Source organism: Eleginops maclovinus, chromosome 2 (assembly GCF_036324505.1).
Source record: "Eleginops maclovinus isolate JMC-PN-2008 ecotype Puerto Natales chromosome 2, JC_Emac_rtc_rv5, whole genome shotgun sequence".
NCBI lineage: Eukaryota > Metazoa > Chordata > Actinopteri > Perciformes > Eleginopidae > Eleginops > Eleginops maclovinus.
In genome coordinates this window covers 1286647-1305419 of record NC_086350.1, presented here as the reverse complement: position 1 = coordinate 1305419, position 18773 = coordinate 1286647, and the positions used below count along the sequence as shown (strand labels likewise).

At 40.6% G+C, this 18773-nt stretch overlaps 2 protein-coding genes across 4 annotated transcripts; both read right to left on the bottom strand.

Moving 5' to 3' along the window:
• Window positions 1–2821: 2821 nt before the first annotated feature.
• On the bottom strand, window positions 2822–11187 carry LOC134874741 (troponin I, fast skeletal muscle-like). Of its 2 annotated transcripts, none has more exons than XM_063898895.1 (7): window positions 11048–11187; window positions 6372–6407; window positions 6238–6274; window positions 6027–6155; window positions 5369–5458; window positions 5104–5280; window positions 2822–3823 (listed from the first exon to the last, which is right to left on the bottom strand). In XM_063898895.1, exons 2-7 carry the CDS (start codon window positions 6380–6382, stop codon window positions 3743–3745), a joined length of 525 nt encoding a protein of 174 aa, XP_063754965.1. In that variant the 5' UTR covers window positions 6383–6407; window positions 11048–11187; the 3' UTR covers window positions 2822–3742. The 2 variants fall into 2 exon arrangements, with proteins under 2 accessions (XP_063754965.1, XP_063754972.1); XM_063898902.1 differs by lacking the exon at window positions 11048–11187 and adding an exon at window positions 10282–10442.
• A 1749-nt stretch (window positions 11188–12936) lies between these two features.
• On the bottom strand, window positions 12937–18085 carry LOC134874730 (troponin I, fast skeletal muscle-like). Of its 2 annotated transcripts, none has more exons than XM_063898873.1 (7): window positions 17936–18085; window positions 15097–15129; window positions 14880–14916; window positions 14408–14536; window positions 14027–14116; window positions 13399–13575; window positions 12937–13258 (listed from the first exon to the last, which is right to left on the bottom strand). In XM_063898873.1, the coding sequence occupies exons 2-7, from the start codon at window positions 15102–15104 to the stop codon at window positions 13163–13165; spliced, it is 537 nt and encodes a 178-aa protein (XP_063754943.1). In that variant the 5' UTR covers window positions 15105–15129; window positions 17936–18085; the 3' UTR covers window positions 12937–13162. The 2 variants fall into 2 exon arrangements, with proteins under 2 accessions (XP_063754943.1, XP_063754952.1); XM_063898882.1 differs by lacking the exon at window positions 17936–18085 and adding an exon at window positions 15340–15360.
• Between the last annotated feature and the right edge of the window lie 688 nt (window positions 18086–18773).

Genomic DNA, 18773 nt, shown 5'->3' with positions numbered 1-18773 from the left:
GCCAGGTTTGATGGAACGTCGTCAGGGAGCCTCTAAGGGAGAACCTAATCCTTTCAAGCCTAACGCAATACAATCCATCTATTATGGGTGGGAGGAGAGTGGGGTATCCATTTAAGGAGAATACGCCTCCTAGCAAGCAGCGTGGTGAATGCCATAACTCGTCGTGTGGTAATGTGCATTGGGTGACGAAGGAATTCCGAAAAGGGCAGTGAGGGGGCTAGGGTCCACTGTCTCACCTAAGACCATCCCGAGTGAACCAAATGTTGCAGACCAGAACTCTGATAGTTTAGGGAACGACCAAAACATGTGCATGTAGTGTGCTTCAGATATTTGTAGCCAGGGTTGTGTTCTTATGTGTCTTTATTTCTATTATTATTATTGCTGCCTTTTTACTGCTGGGACACTTTGGCTGTAACTGATAAAGGAACTCTGATTCTGGATTCTCTTTTCCACTGTGTTTATGTTTGTTAATCTGTGAATCCCACCCAGAGAAACGTGTTTGGGTTGAATGAATAAACGCTGATATTCCCACAGGTGAATAACACGGTCTGCAGGATGCTGCAGCGCTCCGCTCTGCAGATGGCTCTCCTGCTCCGTCCTCTCTTTTCTAAATCTGGCCACTCAGAGTGGAAATGAGAAGACGGCTGTCTTCTGAGGATCCGATGCAGCTGCCAAATATAACCCGCATTAACCCAGAGGAGCGGGAGGAGCAGGAGGAGCGGGAGGAGCAGGGGGAGCAGGGGGAGCAGGAGGCCAAACACAAGACATTGTTGAGAAGAGTTTACCCCCTGGAGAGATGAGTCAAACTCAAGGCCGAATTACAGCCCCTCGAGTGTTTGGATTCAGAACACATGTCGTTATTTCTGGTTCTCTATACTTATGAGAAATGTAATCAACGAAGATCCAATGACCTGACATCACAGGTGTCAGGTAGCTGGAAACAGGCGAATCTGTAGCATGCATTCATGCGTCATATTTGATTGGGGAATGTGCTACAGGTGGGTCCGTTGTGGGACAGTTCTTTGTATATCATCATGTAAACGACACATGGAAAGATCTCTAGCTTTTTTCTTTGGTATAATTTGAATATTCCACATTTGAAGTTAAAGATTTAATTTACGTTTCCTAACCATAACCCCGGAGCCGCCTTATATTGTCTTTGTTAGGGAGGCAGACGGAGTCCAGCATGTGTGTCATGACCCTCCTTTTAATATGGGTTATATTTAGAGCTGGTTTAGGTTTGTCTTCCTACATCCTATATTTTAAGGTATTTAATTGAAATGTTTTTGTTGTATTTTATTTAATTAAATATATATTTTAGGATTTCATTTTCTCCTAACCCTAACCCCTTTAAGTAACAGAACGTCTTTTATGTGATTTTACTTCATTACATTTCTGCTTCAGATATTTGCTTGTCACGGTTGTGTTCTCAGCCGACTAGCCGTTATTATCCTTCTTGATTTAATGATAAATAAGAGACCTTTCCATAAGATAAGATAAGACGTACCTTTATTAAGTCCCTGTGGGGGGGTTCAGGAGTTGAAGCAGCAGCAGAGTGAGAATAAAAACCAGGACAGTACGGATTCACACACGGATCATAAAATTAGAGATAAAATGTAAATATAATTTGACTTGTGCACGTGGAAAGGCTATAAAGTGTATTTTAGATAATGAAGGATCTTCTCATTTATTTTGTACGATTAAAATAAAGGATGTGAAATATTAAATGATCAGTTTAGCCGTGAGTAAAGAGAGCTCAAAAAGAAGGTTTTTATGAATAAGATCAAACGAAAGGACCGTCATATTGTTGGCATTTATGTTTCAGATTTGCTCCTGGTTGATAAATCACTCAGTAAATTAGCCCTCACCCTGAGCTCCATGAAGTCATAATGTGATGTTATCTGATAGCAGCAGGAAACTGAATGAACCTACCTCTGCAGAAAACCCCAGGTCCCTCCGGTTCATCTGCAAGAAACAAGAAGATAAAGTCAAGTTTTTATTGTGAATTAAAAACAGTTATGACTGTAATATCCAGAAATAAGGGCACCAGATTTGATACCTCACCTTGAATACTCCAGCTGGCTTTGAACCAATTCAAGTTCTGATGGATTCAGAATTGGATGCAGAAGTTTACTCAAAGGAAGATGACACACAGGCTTTATCAGGGGATTAAAATAGACTCTAATGGATGTGTTTTGTACTGCTATGAATGTCAAAGAGCTTTTCTTTTACAGTGATAGCACCAACTATGATATCTGCTGTTCAGGCTAGGGAACGCTAATTCTTAGTATTCAAACCTCTGAAAAGATCCCTGATTATGCATTTATTTTATTGTATGGATTGAGCATTAGCTAGGGATTAGCATAACATTAGCATGACAAAAGTAGCATTACATTTAAAGTCAGTAACAGTGAAAGTATTAGCGTGTTCTGAGATGGTGCCCAATAAAGGGCATTTATACTGGCATGCTGAACCCAAATCAAGCTCTCTCTCTCTCTCTCTCTCTCTCTCTCTCTCTCTCTCTCTCTCTCTCTCTCTCTCTCTCTCTCTCTCTCTCTCTCTCTCTCTCTCTCTCTCTCTCTCTCTCTCTCTCTCTCTCTCTCTCTCTCTCTCTCTCTCTCTCTCTCTCTCTCTCTCTCTCTCTCTCTCTCTCTCTCTCTCTCTCTCTCTCTCTCTCTCTCTCTCTCTCTCTCTCTCTCTCTCTCTCTCTCTGTGTAATGTTTGAATTCTTGCCTCCAGGTCTCCAAATGTCTGGTTTCTGTACCGATCTGCAGCGGTTGGACCTGTGATGTTTACAAATGCAACCAGACCGTGAACAAGATGAACATGAAGCTTCTGTATTTAATGTGACAGCAACAACACGATTAGAGTACATCACACTTCTGTTGGAACAGCTTAGAAAAGATGGCATGATGTTGTTTAGTACAGACGAGGGCTGAGTTATACTTCTGCAAGTTCTGATTGTTTTTCATCCTTTAATGACCGTTAGCTTGCCATGCTAACACAACTTGTGGTATTTGATCCATTACTGACCGTTAGCTAACTTATAGGCTAACGTTAAACTACTATCCTGTTTGACCTGACGAGAATAGGTGCACTATTGCCACAGTCGGTGCAAGAATGAGACCGAATTTAAGTAATCAAATACTTTTTGAAAGTACCGGTCAACACATTAAACTACACACTGAAGTAGGTCATTTGGAGTTCAGTTCATTTTTGTGCAGAGGAAGGTACGTTTCTAGCCGGTTTAGCAAGGTTTTGCTGCAGGAGCATAAGTCAGCCGTCAGAGAACAACAGCAGGTTGGATTTACCACTCGTGTACTAACACATCCGGACGTACAGGACAATCCTCACAGTACAGAGTCCATACAGGCAGAAGCAGAAGGCAGCTTGGATTCCACTGAAGAGTTTGGTTCCAACGCAAAATATCCAGAAACCACCTGAGGCCTGTCTCATGTACCTCCCATTTATTACAGATTTTAGTCAAAAGTCAGTAAAAAACTCATGCATTAAATACTTTAATGAATGTGATTCTCATTCATCACTTACTGTACCACGAACACTATAGCTTGAGTACTTTACTTGTTAGTTATCCAAGGTGTTCACATTTCTACCATATATCCTTCCACAGCAGTCAACAATAACGTAGGGTTTTAATGTAGATATGAAGCATTTTGGAGAAAAACTCTTCAGTGACAAACACATCAGACCTGCAGTCCATCCCGAAAAGCAACAATCACATTTAACTATCGAACATCTTCTTCCTATCAGACTTGTCTTCAATGTTCTTACGCCAATCCCCGACATCGCGCAGCTGCTTGTCCTGTGAACACAGACGACATTTCCTTTATTCAAAGCAATGACCAGTGAAAATATAAAGTACAGGAGAGGACGAACACGGACACAACATTTCCCAGGGTTGTGTTCTTGTGTGTCTTTATTTCTATTATTATTATTGCTGCCTTTTTACTGCTGGGACACTTTGGCTGTAACTGATAAAGGAACTCTGATTCTGGATGCTCTTTTCCACTCTGTTTGTTAATCTGTGAATCCCACTCAGAGGAACGTGTTTGGGTTGAATGAATCAACGCTGATATTCCCACAGGTGAATAACACGGTCTGCAGGTGACACGTTTAAATTCAGATATTTTTATGCACATTTTTAAGGGATAGCATAGTAAACTAAATGCATTTGCTTGAGGTGGTTTTAGGCTTTGCTGGAAAGTAGTGGATGCACTGAGTGGTATAAAGAAATGCTTCCTACTTAGCAAACACTTAACCTGCATGGCTGTTCAGCTGTTGGCCACAGGATAATGCACTCTGTTTTCCTCTTGAAGATAGATAGATATAGACTTTGATCCAAATGTGGGAAATGATTTTGATCCAGAACCAGAACCAGCAGTATGTTCAGACATTAAAACACAAATACTTAATAATGGGAACCAGTTACCAATTAAAGCTAATTTAAACAATTTCACGGTAATTTGAATGTTCCAAAAAGGTCCAAAAATACTGCAGTTCGTCTCCGATGGTGAAGCGGCTAATGGGACTCTCCGGACGCAACCACTTCTTCTTCTTCTATGTTTACTGGCGGATATCAACTATGAGTAAAGCAAACCCAGCTTCTGATCCTCTGATGAAACTACGCTTCGGGTAGCCTTACACACTCCCTTCTAACCAGGCTATGGGAACGCGGCTTATTCACTTTTTTTCCGTTTCGGTTTGTCAGCAGGATTATGGAAAACCAGATGTCAGGTTTTCAAGACATTTGGTGAGAGGGTTTGGCATGGGTCAAGGAAGAACCCATTGCATTTTAGGATGGATCTAAATGACAGAAAGCGGATTCATTCTGGCATTTCTTTGAGCTGCTGGATTACGTTGGTTCTCAGTTTAGTCTAAATGAAGGAATGAGAATAGCTCTGGATTGAGCTGTAAGTGCTGACAGACAGACGTCTCTTTCCAATGTCGGTCAGTGGGAAGAAGTGTTCTTTGGCCTAACTGCATCACGTGACACGGAAGTTCTGCCACTACGAGAAACTTCAAAGCCAGGTGAACTTCCTGAGGGTTTGGTTTGTAATCCTGAAGGACCAGGAGGCCGCTCACCTCCTCTTTGACCTCCTTCTTGACCTGCTTCAGGTTGGCCCTCAGGTCCATGTTGACGGTGTGTTTGGAGCCCAGCAGAGCCTTCAGCATGGCGTCGGCGGACATGCGGACCTTCTTCAGACGGGGTCTCTTGAACTTTCCCCTCAGATCCACAATCTTTATGTTGAGGTCTCGGACCTTCGGGAGGAATCAGGACAGAAGGTGAGTCTTCTATCAGAGGGCTAGTGATCACATTATGGTATACTATGTCCTGGAAGTGTCTCACCTCGTTCAGCACCATGTTCAGCTTAAACTCGATGCTGTATCTCTCCTCCTCGCTGATGTCAATCTGCTCATGGAGTTTCTGGCAGAGGTCCTGAAAAGGAACCAGTATTACATTTATTTGATATCTTCAGAGACAGAGTGTGCTGGGAACCTTATTATCCGACAAAAGCAAAGATGTGGGAAGTGTAAGATAAGGGAATTACTATTAAAGCATTTTTAATATTTATATTTTTATTACGGGGAAATAGCGGTAGTGTGACGACAAAACGTCGTTGTATTTTCAGAAAAACGGTGGAATTATTAGAAAAGTATATTTATACCAAAGTATTAATGCCAGGAAAATCAGTTAGTTGGGAGAACAACATTTCAAATATTTAAAACAAAACACTTTCTTTTAATATTCCCCAAAACAACAACAACAACAACAACAACAACAACAACAACAACAGTTGGCAGAAAAATAGATGAAATATATTTAAACTAGGTAAAATTGGCAGAAGGAGGAAAATTCTTTGGGAAAAACTCAATGTTTTGATTTGAAACTTATTTTTATTCGGAGAAAAAAAGAGTCTTAATATTTCACAAAAACAGCTGATTGAAATCTTTCCAGTTATTTATACTTTCATTTCCTTCCAGGCTTTAGTTTATTAGTGTCTCACCAGCAGCTCGTCCTTGGAGTACGGCAGCTCCAGAGGAGGAACTTTATCCTCCAGGAACTTCTCTCTCTCCGTCACCTTCACATTTGACTCAGCATCCAGCAGATTAGTGGCGACCAGCAGCATGCATCCCTGGGGAGGACGACATCATGCAACCTTTTAATATTTAAAGTCTAAAAACACTGCGTTCCTTTGTAGAAAACAGACGTCTTACTTTCAGAGTATGCTTACGCCTGGCAGACAGTCTCTTCCTGCAGGAGGAAACAGAAAACAGGACTTTCAGTCGATGTTCAGCATCTGTTCAGATGTTATGAGACCTGTATGGTGGCCGACAGGTGCGTTACTTACTCATCTGCCATCTTGGCTGCAGGATCCTGGTGTTATCTGAAAAAAACACATAAAAGAAAACTTAAAATGACATTTGTACGACTTAAACTGCGACAAATAATGCATTCTGATAACCTTTATAGATATAACTGCATACTCTAAGTGACAAAAAACCCATTCACATTTCCTGTTAGCTGTCATTAACACAGGTCGTATAAAGTGTTGCCTTTATTTCTATTAAAGGAATATCTGCAGGTGTATTTAACGCTCTTTTCTTTGTCAGAATTCACAAAAATCTGCTTTTATTTTGCATTAAGGGGAAATTCAAGGCAAGCTTTTTACAAGAAAACGCAAAGACAATCCATTCTGACACACACACAAACAACACACATATGACCTCCACGTGAGACAGAGATAAAACACGGGGACTGTTGAAGCAACATCTACAAAGACGTGTGAAAACATGTGTTTCGGTTGGATTATAATTACCTGTTGGCTGAATTCTTTCACCAACAAAGCTGTAGACTGACACCCGCCAAGCCCAACAAGAAACCCAACACTTATTTCTATTTCAAATAACAATCATACATCCCAGTGTGACTCTATTTTAACCTGAGGTCACTTCAGAAGTCTGATATCCATTCAGTCTGGAGGGGGAGACGGTGGAGGGTGTGCCATCTTAAATGCTATGGTTAGTTTAACAGATCAAGGGAAGGGAAATAACTTAGTCTGTAGCCTCCGCGGTAATGCTAACACGCTAACATGCTAACACGCTAACATGCTAAAATAGGGATTCTGTGATTTTATGGGGAAATCTGTGGTAGCTGCTATTCTTCTACCATCTATGTGTACACCCTATACACCCCCAGATTACTCCCTGGTTATGGAGATAACCTCGTATTTATTCGTGTACCGACCCAAACATTACAGTTGTTAGCGCTGGCGATGTTTTGCCCGCCAGCAACTACTTGGATACTCCTTTATACAGAAACACACATTATAATAATTGAGACAATAACCCTAATAAAGACTGTAAAGCTATCTATCTATAAATGCCCAGGTAACTCAGATAAAACCAGTCATGCTTTAAGACTGAAGTGTTTTGAGGCTCATTTTTACTTGAATTTTTATGAATTTGACACGTTTTCTCACAGCGATAGGGAAAATGTCTGGGAGGTGGAATACCTCCTGCCTTTACATTGATCCATTAACGTTATCGCTTCTCGTTTAAAGCCCTGTGTGCAGAGCCTCACCTGTCTCACATTTCAGGTGGGGATCAGCTCGAGTCTATCTTAGGACCTCAATGTTTATCCAGGACGTTCAGCTGCACCGGACTTTGTAACTGAGGCCGCGTTAATGCCTCAAAGCACCACAGCGGATATATTTATAGCCCGGGGATGGAGCTCCAGACAACTGGGCTGCAAATAACACCGAGAAATGATGGGATGGATTGTCCAGAAAGGAGTTTCCATAGATAATCACTTGTTTCTCTTAGTGCCACCAGCAGGTCTAAATGTTACTCTGAACTATTTGGCTTTAAACCATTACCATACATCCCCTTTCTACCAATACTATGAAAACACCATAGTTTACATACTGTTAGATATTTCAGTGCAATGCATACAAACAGCATTTCCACTGCGCATCAGCAAAGCATTACATGTTGTATGTGGAGGAAGATTAGCCTAGTCGCTAGCATGGTTGCTAACAGGTATCCATATCAATAAATGAACATGGAGGCTAATGCTAACGCGCTCTTAGTTTACCAGTGAACTACAGATGCATGAACTTTAGCACATCTACCCACTAAATGAAGCATGGTGTCATGATACGGTTGAATGTCACATGCTAAAGCTAGCATATATATCATAATAACATGCTAGATTTTTAGCATGTTAGCGTTTAGACTTATCCATGACAACTTCTGTCAGGGTTATTCTAAGTTGTTGGACGAGCAAAGACCCTCCTTTGTACCATATACTGCCACACACACACACACACACACACACACACACACACACACACACACACACACACACACACACACACACACACACACACACACACACACACACACACACACACACACACACACACACACACACACACACACACACACACACACACACACACACACACACACACACACACAATACCACCAATAATTACTGTTACTGCAACCATCAGTACAACCGCATCAGAACAGATAGCCGATACAAACCCCATAACTAGTGTTTGGTTGTTGCTTTACACACCTACACTTTGTAATGTAAAGTTTCTTTAACACAGAATCTCTATTTGGAACCAGCAGAGCAGCAACAAGTAGAATATGTTCTTCTAGAATGAAGTGGATCATGTATAAAGTAACCTAACCTGGAGATAACCGAGGGATCTCAAAGTGTATACTCCAGTACAGTTCATGGGTAAGTGTACTTATGTGAAACGGCTTCCATCTACATGAACTTGACTGTAAACCGACCCCCCCATGGCCCAGGACTTTGTTGTGGGAGTCGGGATGGTGACGGAGCGGTGGATTAAAGACCTATTCCCGGAGCCTCAGCTGTTCCCGACTTCTTCATTATGTTGAAAAAGTCAATGACAGCGGGCTCGTCTTAACAGAAGAGATTCGGGGCAGGAATCCCGAAACACATATCTGCCTCGGGAACAAATGGCCGTCATCTGTAACCCAGCGACAGGTGGGGGGTCTCCGGGGCTCACTGTGTATTTCGGGCCCCTCGAAACCCACGGGCCATGCCAACACATCGCTCTGGAGCTGGAATAATATCTGCAGGGGTTAAATATAGGGTGTGGTTTTTGTCTGGAGTAACTGGAGTTTAGGATTGTCTCCAGAGGCTTCGCAGAAACACGATGCCGAGACTAATGTCTCAGATGACCTCAGAACGGTTCACCCGCTTCACCCCGACTCAAAGACAGACACGAGGGTTCAATGGCATTTACAGAGAGCTTAAAGGAGCATCTGGCAAAGAAAGGGACAGATAAGAGGTACGGAAAACCAAAGAAAAGGCTCCTTTATTTCAAAGAATCCCCGTGGGAGACTTGATTACCAACTAAAGGAAGACTTGTGGAAAAGTATTGAATAAAAGTCTTAATTCTTCAGTAAAAATCTCTCAGGGACGTTGAAGGCTGCATCTCAATCTTACTCGAGTAAAAGTACACAAGCCTCAAAAAGTACCAAAAGTACTCCCGATGCAAAACGATCAAATTATTGATGTAATTATTTCAGAAGCATTTTAAAGCTGGCAAAGAAAGGATCATTTGAACTTCTTAAAAACTGTTATTTATAGAGATTTCTTTCATTGGGATTTTTTTTACTAATCCTGCATATTTAATCTGGACCAGAATAGTATTTACATGTACGAGTAGGAATACAGTGAAGTACAAAGTTGAGTATTAGTATATCTTAAAATGTTGTTCCAACCCATGAGGTTCACACCATGTTTCCCTAAGTTATCTGATAATGAGATGCATTTGATTTCCTCTAAGGCTACAAGAGAAGACGTATATTTAAAATAAGACGGGTTAACATGTCCGTAGAAAGATCGGGAGAACGTTCGTTAAGTGCAAGACCATTATCAACAACTGAAAACAGGGCATCTGTAAGGGCCTCCCGAACTCTGACCTTTCATTATCTTTAAACCACGTGTTATTCAACCAAAAGCAACCAGAGTTATACTTAAAATAAAACGTGTCATTTTGAATTAGTACAAACGTTACTGTCGTCCACTTCCTTTGGTTTATCCTCTCCATGCAGTAGAATGGAGATACTTTGTTAAAGTCTGAAACTGAAGTTTAGTTTTCTCCCTGAAGACTGAGAACTGTACCTGTCATTATTCATCATAAGGAAACAACAAAAACAAATGTTATTAGCAAAGATCCTAAAGAGAAAACGTAGATCTAAAAGAAAACGTACATTTTACCGTCTTCCACTTAAACCTCCACGCGGACGATTGGAAACACGTTGTTGAAGTGCACCTCAAAGTCCTGAGTGAAACTGCAATTACCTCAAAGAGAGAGCAATACACTAACAGTGTTTGCGATACAACCTAAAGAGAAGAGCACGCCTGAAATTAGAGGTACCTACATATCTGGAAGAAGCTCTTTGTCTCCATTCCCTTGTTTTGTAAACTGAAGCGCGAGCGTCGCTTTAACTTCTGAACGTCTGCGGAGAAAACGGGCTAAATGTGTCGCGCGGGGATTAAAGTTCCTGCAGATTAGGGAGGTTCTCCTCCGACGGCCCGGGCGCTGACAGGCGGGATAAACACCGGCGGATCCGCTTTCAGGGTGCCGCCTTGTAGCGGTGTTAGCTTACGGCGCGCCACATCAGCGCGCCGTAAATCAGCGCGCTGCCACCCGTGTTCCCACAAAGAAACCCCTCCTGGGGAGCCCCTCGGGTTACAGGAATAACAGTAGTCAAATAAACAAAGGACATTAAATACAGCTATTATAATAAACTCAAATACAGAATCAGAACTGAGACTGGATTAAAATCACTAAAAATCACTAAATTCAAAAACCGTGTTTTCTTCAATAGTTCCTCATTTAACAAACAACACCTGTACTCCCAAAACCCGTACTGACACTTTGAAGCATTTCCCCCTGCCGTCCTGCAAACAATGGGCATGCAAACCCCTAAAGGGACCCTCCATCTCCTGTGGAACACACAGAAAGGTCCTTACCGTGTCTGAGGTCTCAGCGCGACACAGACCGAGTCCCGGCACAGCGAGCGCTAGGAAGGTATATATCGCAATGTGTGATAGCCTTTAAATCCTCCACTCTCTCTTTATGGAAGTGGATTACTGTCAAACCAATGGGCTGCCAAGGTCATGAAATACAGTACAGTGTCATCTCTCCCCCCCACCCCCATCATTATAAATAACCCGCCCTTTAAGATTGTTATCTGTATTATCCTCGGCCCTCAGCTAAACTGATTAAACCACACAGGCATTTTGTAATTAGAAGTTAATATAGTAGATAAATATACAGCGCCGGTGCTTTTATTTTGTAGAGACCTCCAGTGGTGGGAGGCTTTTATTTTGAAGAGAGTCCCCTTTACAATTCTAATTTCATATGAAAGTTTCCTTTTTATACTATAAAACAGGGAAGGACGACATCTGAGTACATACACTCAAGTACCTTGTTCATTTTAAGGTACTTGTACTATCTCTGAGTATTTATATACAGAACTACAGTACTACATCTCACATGGAAATGTCTATCTGTTAGTAACCTCACCATGTATGTGTGAAGTGGTTTAGCAAAGGACGGACTCTGAGTACATGTGCCGTATACAAGCCTCACCCAGAGCTTTCTGTAGTCGGGTACTTTATGGGGCTTAATCCTACCATTTCTCTGCTGGGCTTTTATTGATGTATTTTGGTTTGTATTATTTGTTACCTGAGTCTTAGAAGCTCCACATACTACGGACTCAAATGTTAGTGATTGAGTATAACTATTCTAAATAAAGCTGTCCTTTTTAATACAAATTATTGAATTATTTTGATAAAATAAGTCAAAAAATTAAATAAAAAGTTAGAAGAAAGTTAAGAAAACATCAAACATTGAATTTCATTTAGACCTGTTCACTGTCTACAGACGGCCCAGGGAAAAGCTTCAAAACACATCAACCATAAAGATCCAGGGTCAATTTCCTGGACTGGAAAAGACATTTCAACGTACAGAGTTTGCTGCTGAAGTCCAGTGGAGGTTCCTCTGAATACCTGGAAGACAAAGAAGATGAAAGTACATGTTCTTAAATAAACAACAGGTCAAAATGAACACATGCAGCATTGATTTAAATCACAAAGAGAAGAAGGGACTCACTCAGATCTTTCAGTTGGGACGTCTGTGTGTTTGTCTCCAGCAGAAGTGAATATTCTTCACAAACTACAAATGTTGATATGATTTGAGGTTGTATTTCTCTGGCGTCTCCAGCTGGAGTTCTAATCTTCAGTCCGTCAGCATCAGAGGATTCACACGTCGTGAAACAGGAACTGGATTACCCTCTCTGCCTTTTAGCACTCGCACACTTTAACTATGCACAAGTTAAACGGGCGGGAAGGGCGTGTCATTTAAAGGGGCTCATTTTCAGGTTCATATTTGTGTTTTGTGCCATTTACATGCACTAAAACCTATAGAAGACGCCGATTCTATCATCTATCTATTTTCTATGTAGAACTAAGCGATGCCACACACTCCTGCTTTTACCCTTATCTCTCCATAGATGCCATATTATATACTGCATATTTAGTCTGACATGTTTTTTACCCCATAAATGCAGCTTTCAAACAACACTCAAACAGATCTTTTGCTTTTGGACGTTAAATATCATAACTAATGTAATATATTTGGGTTTTGATGAACGATTAATTGATCATTTTACTTTTTTTCCCCTGTTTTTTTCCAGTAAACTGCCTTCACCAGCTCTAATGTCTGAAGATACACATTTTTTAAATTGCAAGTCTTTATTATTGACACCTATTTCACAAGAATGCACATTTCTGTTTCTCTTTCATAGTATTAATACTTCATGCATGGACGATATTTGACTCATTCCTGCACAAATCTGTTCAGTTCATATAGAAAACAGGTATATTTTTTATTGTAAATAATGCTTTTTCACATTATGTCTTGTGGCTTTTGCACCAAAACACCAAACTGTATGTTTCTGAATTCTGTCAGACCAATCGTATTCCAGCTTTTATGAATAATCGTGAAACTAATACGGCTCCTTCAGTTGGTTTATTCGGTCCGTGCAGCTCACATGTCTCTAACGTATCGTGTAATCTGGGTCTTTAAGCCTCGGTCTCAAACATCTTCTTCCTCCCATCCATGCCGGCTTTGTCTTCGATGTTTTTACGCCAGTCACCGACGTCTCGCAGATCCTTATCCTGAAACACAAACAGAAATCAGAACTGGGCAAACTTTTCACTGAGTCCAATTTACATGCAAGAAAAACACACTACAGGAAAGGGAAACCCCCAGTAAGTATAACAGCACCCCCCCCCCCCCATTCCTTTCCCCTCTTCACCTCCTCTTTGACCTCCTTCTTGACCTGCTTCAGATTGGCCCTCAGCTCCATGTTCACTGTGTGTTTGGAGCCCAGCAGAGCCTTCAGCATGGCGTCTGCAGACATGCGGACTTTCCTAAGGACTGGCTTCTTGAACTTTCCCATAAGATCCTGAACCTTGATCTTCAGGTCATCGATCTGGTAAAGAGGGACGTCACAGACGATGGAAAATGATTCTGGATGAAATGCACAGAGAGCTTTTATTTTGAAAAACAAGCCCCATCCAGAGCTTTTTGTAGTCAGTTGCTGTATGGGGCTTTTATTTTGAAAAACAAGCCTCATTCTAAACCTACGGTTAGGATACAGTTAATATGGTGGGCTATTTTTTGGAAAAGAAAGCCTCATCCAGAGCTTCTGGTGAAGAGGCAGATACTCATTTGGGGCTTTTAATTTGAAAAGAAAATCCTTATCTGAGTTTCCTGTAAGGATAAAGTTGCACGGTAGGGCTTTTATTTTCTCATCCTGAGACTCAAGTAAGGATACAGAAGTCTGGTGTTGTGTTTTGAAAGGATTTATACACAATTCCCCAAATATAGTGTAACACGTAACCTCTCATAACTTTGTGAGCACAGCGTGAGTCTTTGTTTACCTCCTTATCGGATTTAGTGACCTTCATATTCAGGTCGTACCGCTCCTCGTCCATCACGTCGATCTTGTGGTGGATCTCTCGGCACAGCTCCTGAACACAAGCAAGGTATTTGTGTAAAGAAATGTGTGGTGAGGAACCCTCATCTCACTAAATGTACCAATGTTTCAAAATAAAAGCCTCTTCATGCTACGTAGAACAGTATGTCTGCTGGAATGCTATCAGGCTTTTAATGCGAAAGAGATCAAGTAGGAGTTTTTAAAATACAGTTTCTACTAATTATTAAGGCTGAAAACACTTCTGTCTCTCTCTCTCTCTGGTGGAATACTACAGATCCTCTCCTGCAGATATAATTTGACCCGTGTTTGATGCATCATGGCGTACCTGCAGCTCCTGCATGCTCCGGGGCATGGACACAGGAGGACAGCTCTCCTCCATGTACCTGATCCTCTCTTCCTCCCTCTCCTTCTCCTCCTCCTCCAGTAAGCCCTTAGCGATGGACAGCATCAAGCTCTGCAAAGGGACACCACATCACATACTTGGTTATGCATATTCAACACAATAAGCAGTATTTTATTCCTGCACAATATTAGATTTCACATTCTGCTCTTAGCTGATCTCCGTCTGTTCAACACGCATTAGAGTTCACTCCCTATGCATTTACCTGCACAGTGCATCCTCCTCTTGCACACGTTTTAATTGTTCCATTGTTATGTCTTGTGTATATTCATGTTTATCAGAGTACGGCTGCATGTAAACAGTCATATTATCAGCCATGTAAACGGCCTAGGAGTCTTTCTCATGTATGTGTGCATGAAAATGTTATTGATCTGAAATATGTAAAGGAGTCTTTTACCTTTATATGATGCTTGCGACTCGATGACATCTTTTTCCTGTAGAAATATGAACAACATCCATTTTGAATGACAACATATATACAATTTGCACACATTATTGACCCAGTATGTAAATAAAAGTGACTTGATCAATTGTTCTTCATTGACGTGTTATTGGTCCAAAATATAATGGAATATTAATAAACATGAGGATGAAAGTGACCCAGGATTACTTACTCCGACATCCTGGCGTTTATTCAGCTTCAAAGTCTGCAGAAAAACATAAATCAGGTTTTAGAAATCACAAAAATATACAAGAAAAGTATTAAAAACCCAGAGAGGTGCACAGCTGAAGAGTCTTTCACATCACTGCCAATCCGACGTGGTGCTCAGAGAAAATCACACAGCACAGCTCACAAGACCACAAATCAATACAGCTAAGAACGCTATCCAATATAGCATTTAAAAGCAACCACCTACTCCGTGCAGAACGAGACTTTGAACAGAATAAAGACCAAAAATCATCTTTGTACATCCAAATACATCCTATGATAAATCCTGATTCTGCAGAGTGAAACTGGTTATCTCTGCTCCAGATAAGAGTCTTTAAACACCAACTATCTGATAATAAACCAACATGTAATATAGTATTTATTCTTTCCTGTATAATTAACTACAGGGAAAGGGAAACCCCTTCAAACCGGCTGTTAAAACCTCTCAGAACCAGTGAAATCCTTCAGAGCTGCACAGCTGGCACAAACAGAGAGGAAGAAACCGGGTGAAGGTCAGGAGGAAATAATAACTCCTCTTAAAGGAAACGTGACACCGATCGGCCGAGGGAAACCTTGAGTCTAAATCAGGACAAAGATCTGGAGGCCGTTAGTTCATCGCTGTGATGAGAGGTCTGTGTCCTGGAGGATTATCAGGAACACCGGATCCTCCTCTGATGGAGCAAACATCACCAACCTGGCTAATTATAGAGGCCGAGCACAAACAGAGACCAGGAGACCCGCTCTGATATTTACAAACAGGTCCAAAAGACATCGCAAAAACTACTTTTAAACTAAGACAGAGAGTTGTGGAAAAATAAGTAAGTCAATACAAACCTTTACCAGAATAAAAGTCATCAACGCTTATACACCCTCATATATAATGATTTCTCTGGGGCTTTTATTTTGAAAAACAACTTTCATATTTTTACTGTGGACATACAGTGAGCTTTTATTTTGAAAAACAACTTTCTTTAAAATGGAAATATAGTTATCTTCTGGGGCTTTTGTTTTGAAAAACTAGGTTGGTTAAACATTTTATTTTGAAAACCAAGTCTCATCTGGAGGGTTCTTTAAGGTTACAGTTAATCTATAAGACAACATGTAGTTTCACTGTTGATACAGTGACCTTTTATTTGAAAAACAGCTTTCTTTTAAATATAGTTATCCTGTGGGGCTTTTGTTTGGAAAAACTAGGTCCATTTGTTGTGTTTCTGTAAAATACAGTAAGAGTTTGGCCTTTTATTCTGAAATACATCCTCATCCTGAGTTTCCCGTAAGGATACAGTTTCTGTATTGGGCTTTTATTTTTGAAAAAACACATTCATGTAGTTACCTTCTGGGGCTGTTGTTTTTAAAAACTAGGTCCATTTGTTGATTTACTGTTAAAATATATGGATATTTCAACCTTTTATTTTGAAAACCAAGACTCATCCAGAGCAGAGCCATATGTTGATTGATGATCAATATACGGCTCTGATCCAGAGGATTCTTGAATAATACGGCTGCTCTATTGGGCTTTTAATGTGAAAACCAACATTCATATATCGGTTGACTGTTGAAATACAGTAACACATCGAACTCTTATTTTGAAAAAAACCCAAGCCTCATTGTAAGCTTCCTGTAAGGATACAGTTACTCTATTGGGCTTTTATTTTGAAAGAAAAGCAACACTCAAGTTTCCTGTAAATCTGAATGGACAATATAACAAGATGTTTTTACAGTAACCCTGATCTCTACAAACCCAGCACTTCCACCTCAAAATCCTAATGCCATCTTAAACTCTGCAGTGAACATCATCACCTTCCTCCTCCAGCACTTTCTGACAGGCTTCTTCCTTTTCACCAATAAGTCAATAACAGTTTAAACATCCATCCAAAAAGAACAGCTAATCAAGCACACAATGCTTCATCACAGAGCTGACAACAGAGCGGTAACTCAGGAGAGGGGACTTCTTCGAGGTACGTGGTTCTCACAGGACAGAGCTACACATGACCCTGTGATGCACCGCGGCGGATTGGACCAGCCAACAGAATGTGAAGGAGTTAGAATGAGCACAACCTCATCAGCAGTGAGGTGTGTGTGAATAAAGTCCAAAAAATACAAAAGATTAAAATAAAATTTCCTGAAAAATGTGAAACTGAAATGTCTAAAAACTTTTAAAATAAACATGTGAAAAATATATGTAAAATCTATGACAACATTTTGATTTATTTTAATACATTTAACTAAATAACATAATACAATCAAATATAAAACATTACTATTTTAAAAAGTATTAAGGGGAAATCCATATCTATACATTTAAAAACTGCAATAAAATGATAATAAATGACTTAATTATAACATTAACTACTTAAAACAAGTATGTTCAATTGTTATTTAAAAAAACCTATAATGTGAAAAATACTTCAATTAATTATGATAAAGGACTAATATAAGTTAGTATATAATAAAACTAATTGGTAGATAATGTTTAAGATGAGTAGAAGCAAAGCAGGGAGAAGTACTTCTATATTGTACTTGAGTAAAAAACGCAAAGTATGTCCAAGGGAGTTTATGAAAATATGAAAAACAAACATATGATGATTGTATAAAACATGATGCAGATAAAACCAGCCAACTGTAAAGAAGATGCAAACCCTGCAGCAGCAGCAGGTGTACTGTGACTCAAGAACCTGAATACTTGTACCACTTCAAAACAACCGAAAACTTTCATTCACTTCAAGACAATGCGCAGAAAAAGCCAAACCATGAAATGTCTGCAGAGACAATCTGCCGAGTAAAGAAAGGGTTGATATTCTCACCTTCTGTTGGAGGACGGGGACAGCACGGAGCGACAGATCCAAGGAGCAGCTCTGCTTTAACGTTTGCCATTATAAGTTGCTTTATATTGCATTCCCCAAAGGCGAAGGGAACCCCGTGTTTCTGTTTATGGAAGTGGATTTTCCCACAGACCAATGGGCTCAGCACCATCTGAAATATCATATCCCCCCCTCCCTGATCTGTCAAATCTCCTCCCTATCAGACTATTATAATCAACATGTCCTTGTCGGTTGTTCTTTAGATGCATTACTCCCAACGAAACGTAAGATGCTGTGAGTCTGGAGGTGAAAACGAAGGAGTTAGAAAGAAAATCAGCGTGATGTGACTCCGTTATTAACGATATGATCGCTGAATGTGAAACAAGGCTGGGCTCGATGAAAGACAACAGGGATTAGCTGTGATGAAAGTTAAAGAACAACAGGTGGGAGGGCAGGAGAAAGTCAAGGCGGTCATTTAAGACACGCTAAGTGGATGCTACTGAGAAGCTGTTAACAGGAAGGGAGGAAGAGGAGGGGCAGACTCTAAAGAAGCCCAATTACTCTCATTTCCAGGTTCTCCATAGCCCAACATTAGCCTCCTTTAGCTTAGCGGTGGTGACGTGAAGTCATGTCACCGTGCTGTAGTTCCTTTATAGCCCAACATTAGCCTCCTTTAGCTTAGCGGTGGTGACGTGAAGTCATGTGACCATGCTGTAGTTCCTTTATAGCCCAACATTAGCCTCTGTAGGAAATGTTCTTTTATTCGAAGCCCAGGAGTCGATTTAAAAGAAACGAAGTGAAGCTCCTCTTGTAAGTTTTAAAAGGAGTATTTAATAAAAGG

Bases quoted from the DNA above. Each gene is read 5' to 3' on its own strand.
- LOC134874741 (XM_063898895.1), bottom strand. The intron at 5,459-6,026 runs GTGAGACACTAA...GTTCCTTTTCAG, and splicing joins ACTCCAAGGACGAGCTGCTG to GACCTCTGCCAGAAACTCCA. The intron at 3,824-5,103 runs GTGAGCGGCCTC...CTGTGTTCACAG, and splicing joins AGAAGGAGGTCAAAGAGGAG to GACAAGCAGCTGCGCGATGT.
- LOC134874730 (XM_063898873.1), bottom strand. The intron at 14,117-14,407 runs GTACGCCATGAT...GCTTGTGTTCAG, and splicing joins GGAGCATGCAGGAGCTGCAG to GAGCTGTGCCGAGAGATCCA. The intron at 13,259-13,398 runs GTGAAGAGGGGA...TTTGTGTTTCAG, and splicing joins AGAAGGAGGTCAAAGAGGAG to GATAAGGATCTGCGAGACGT.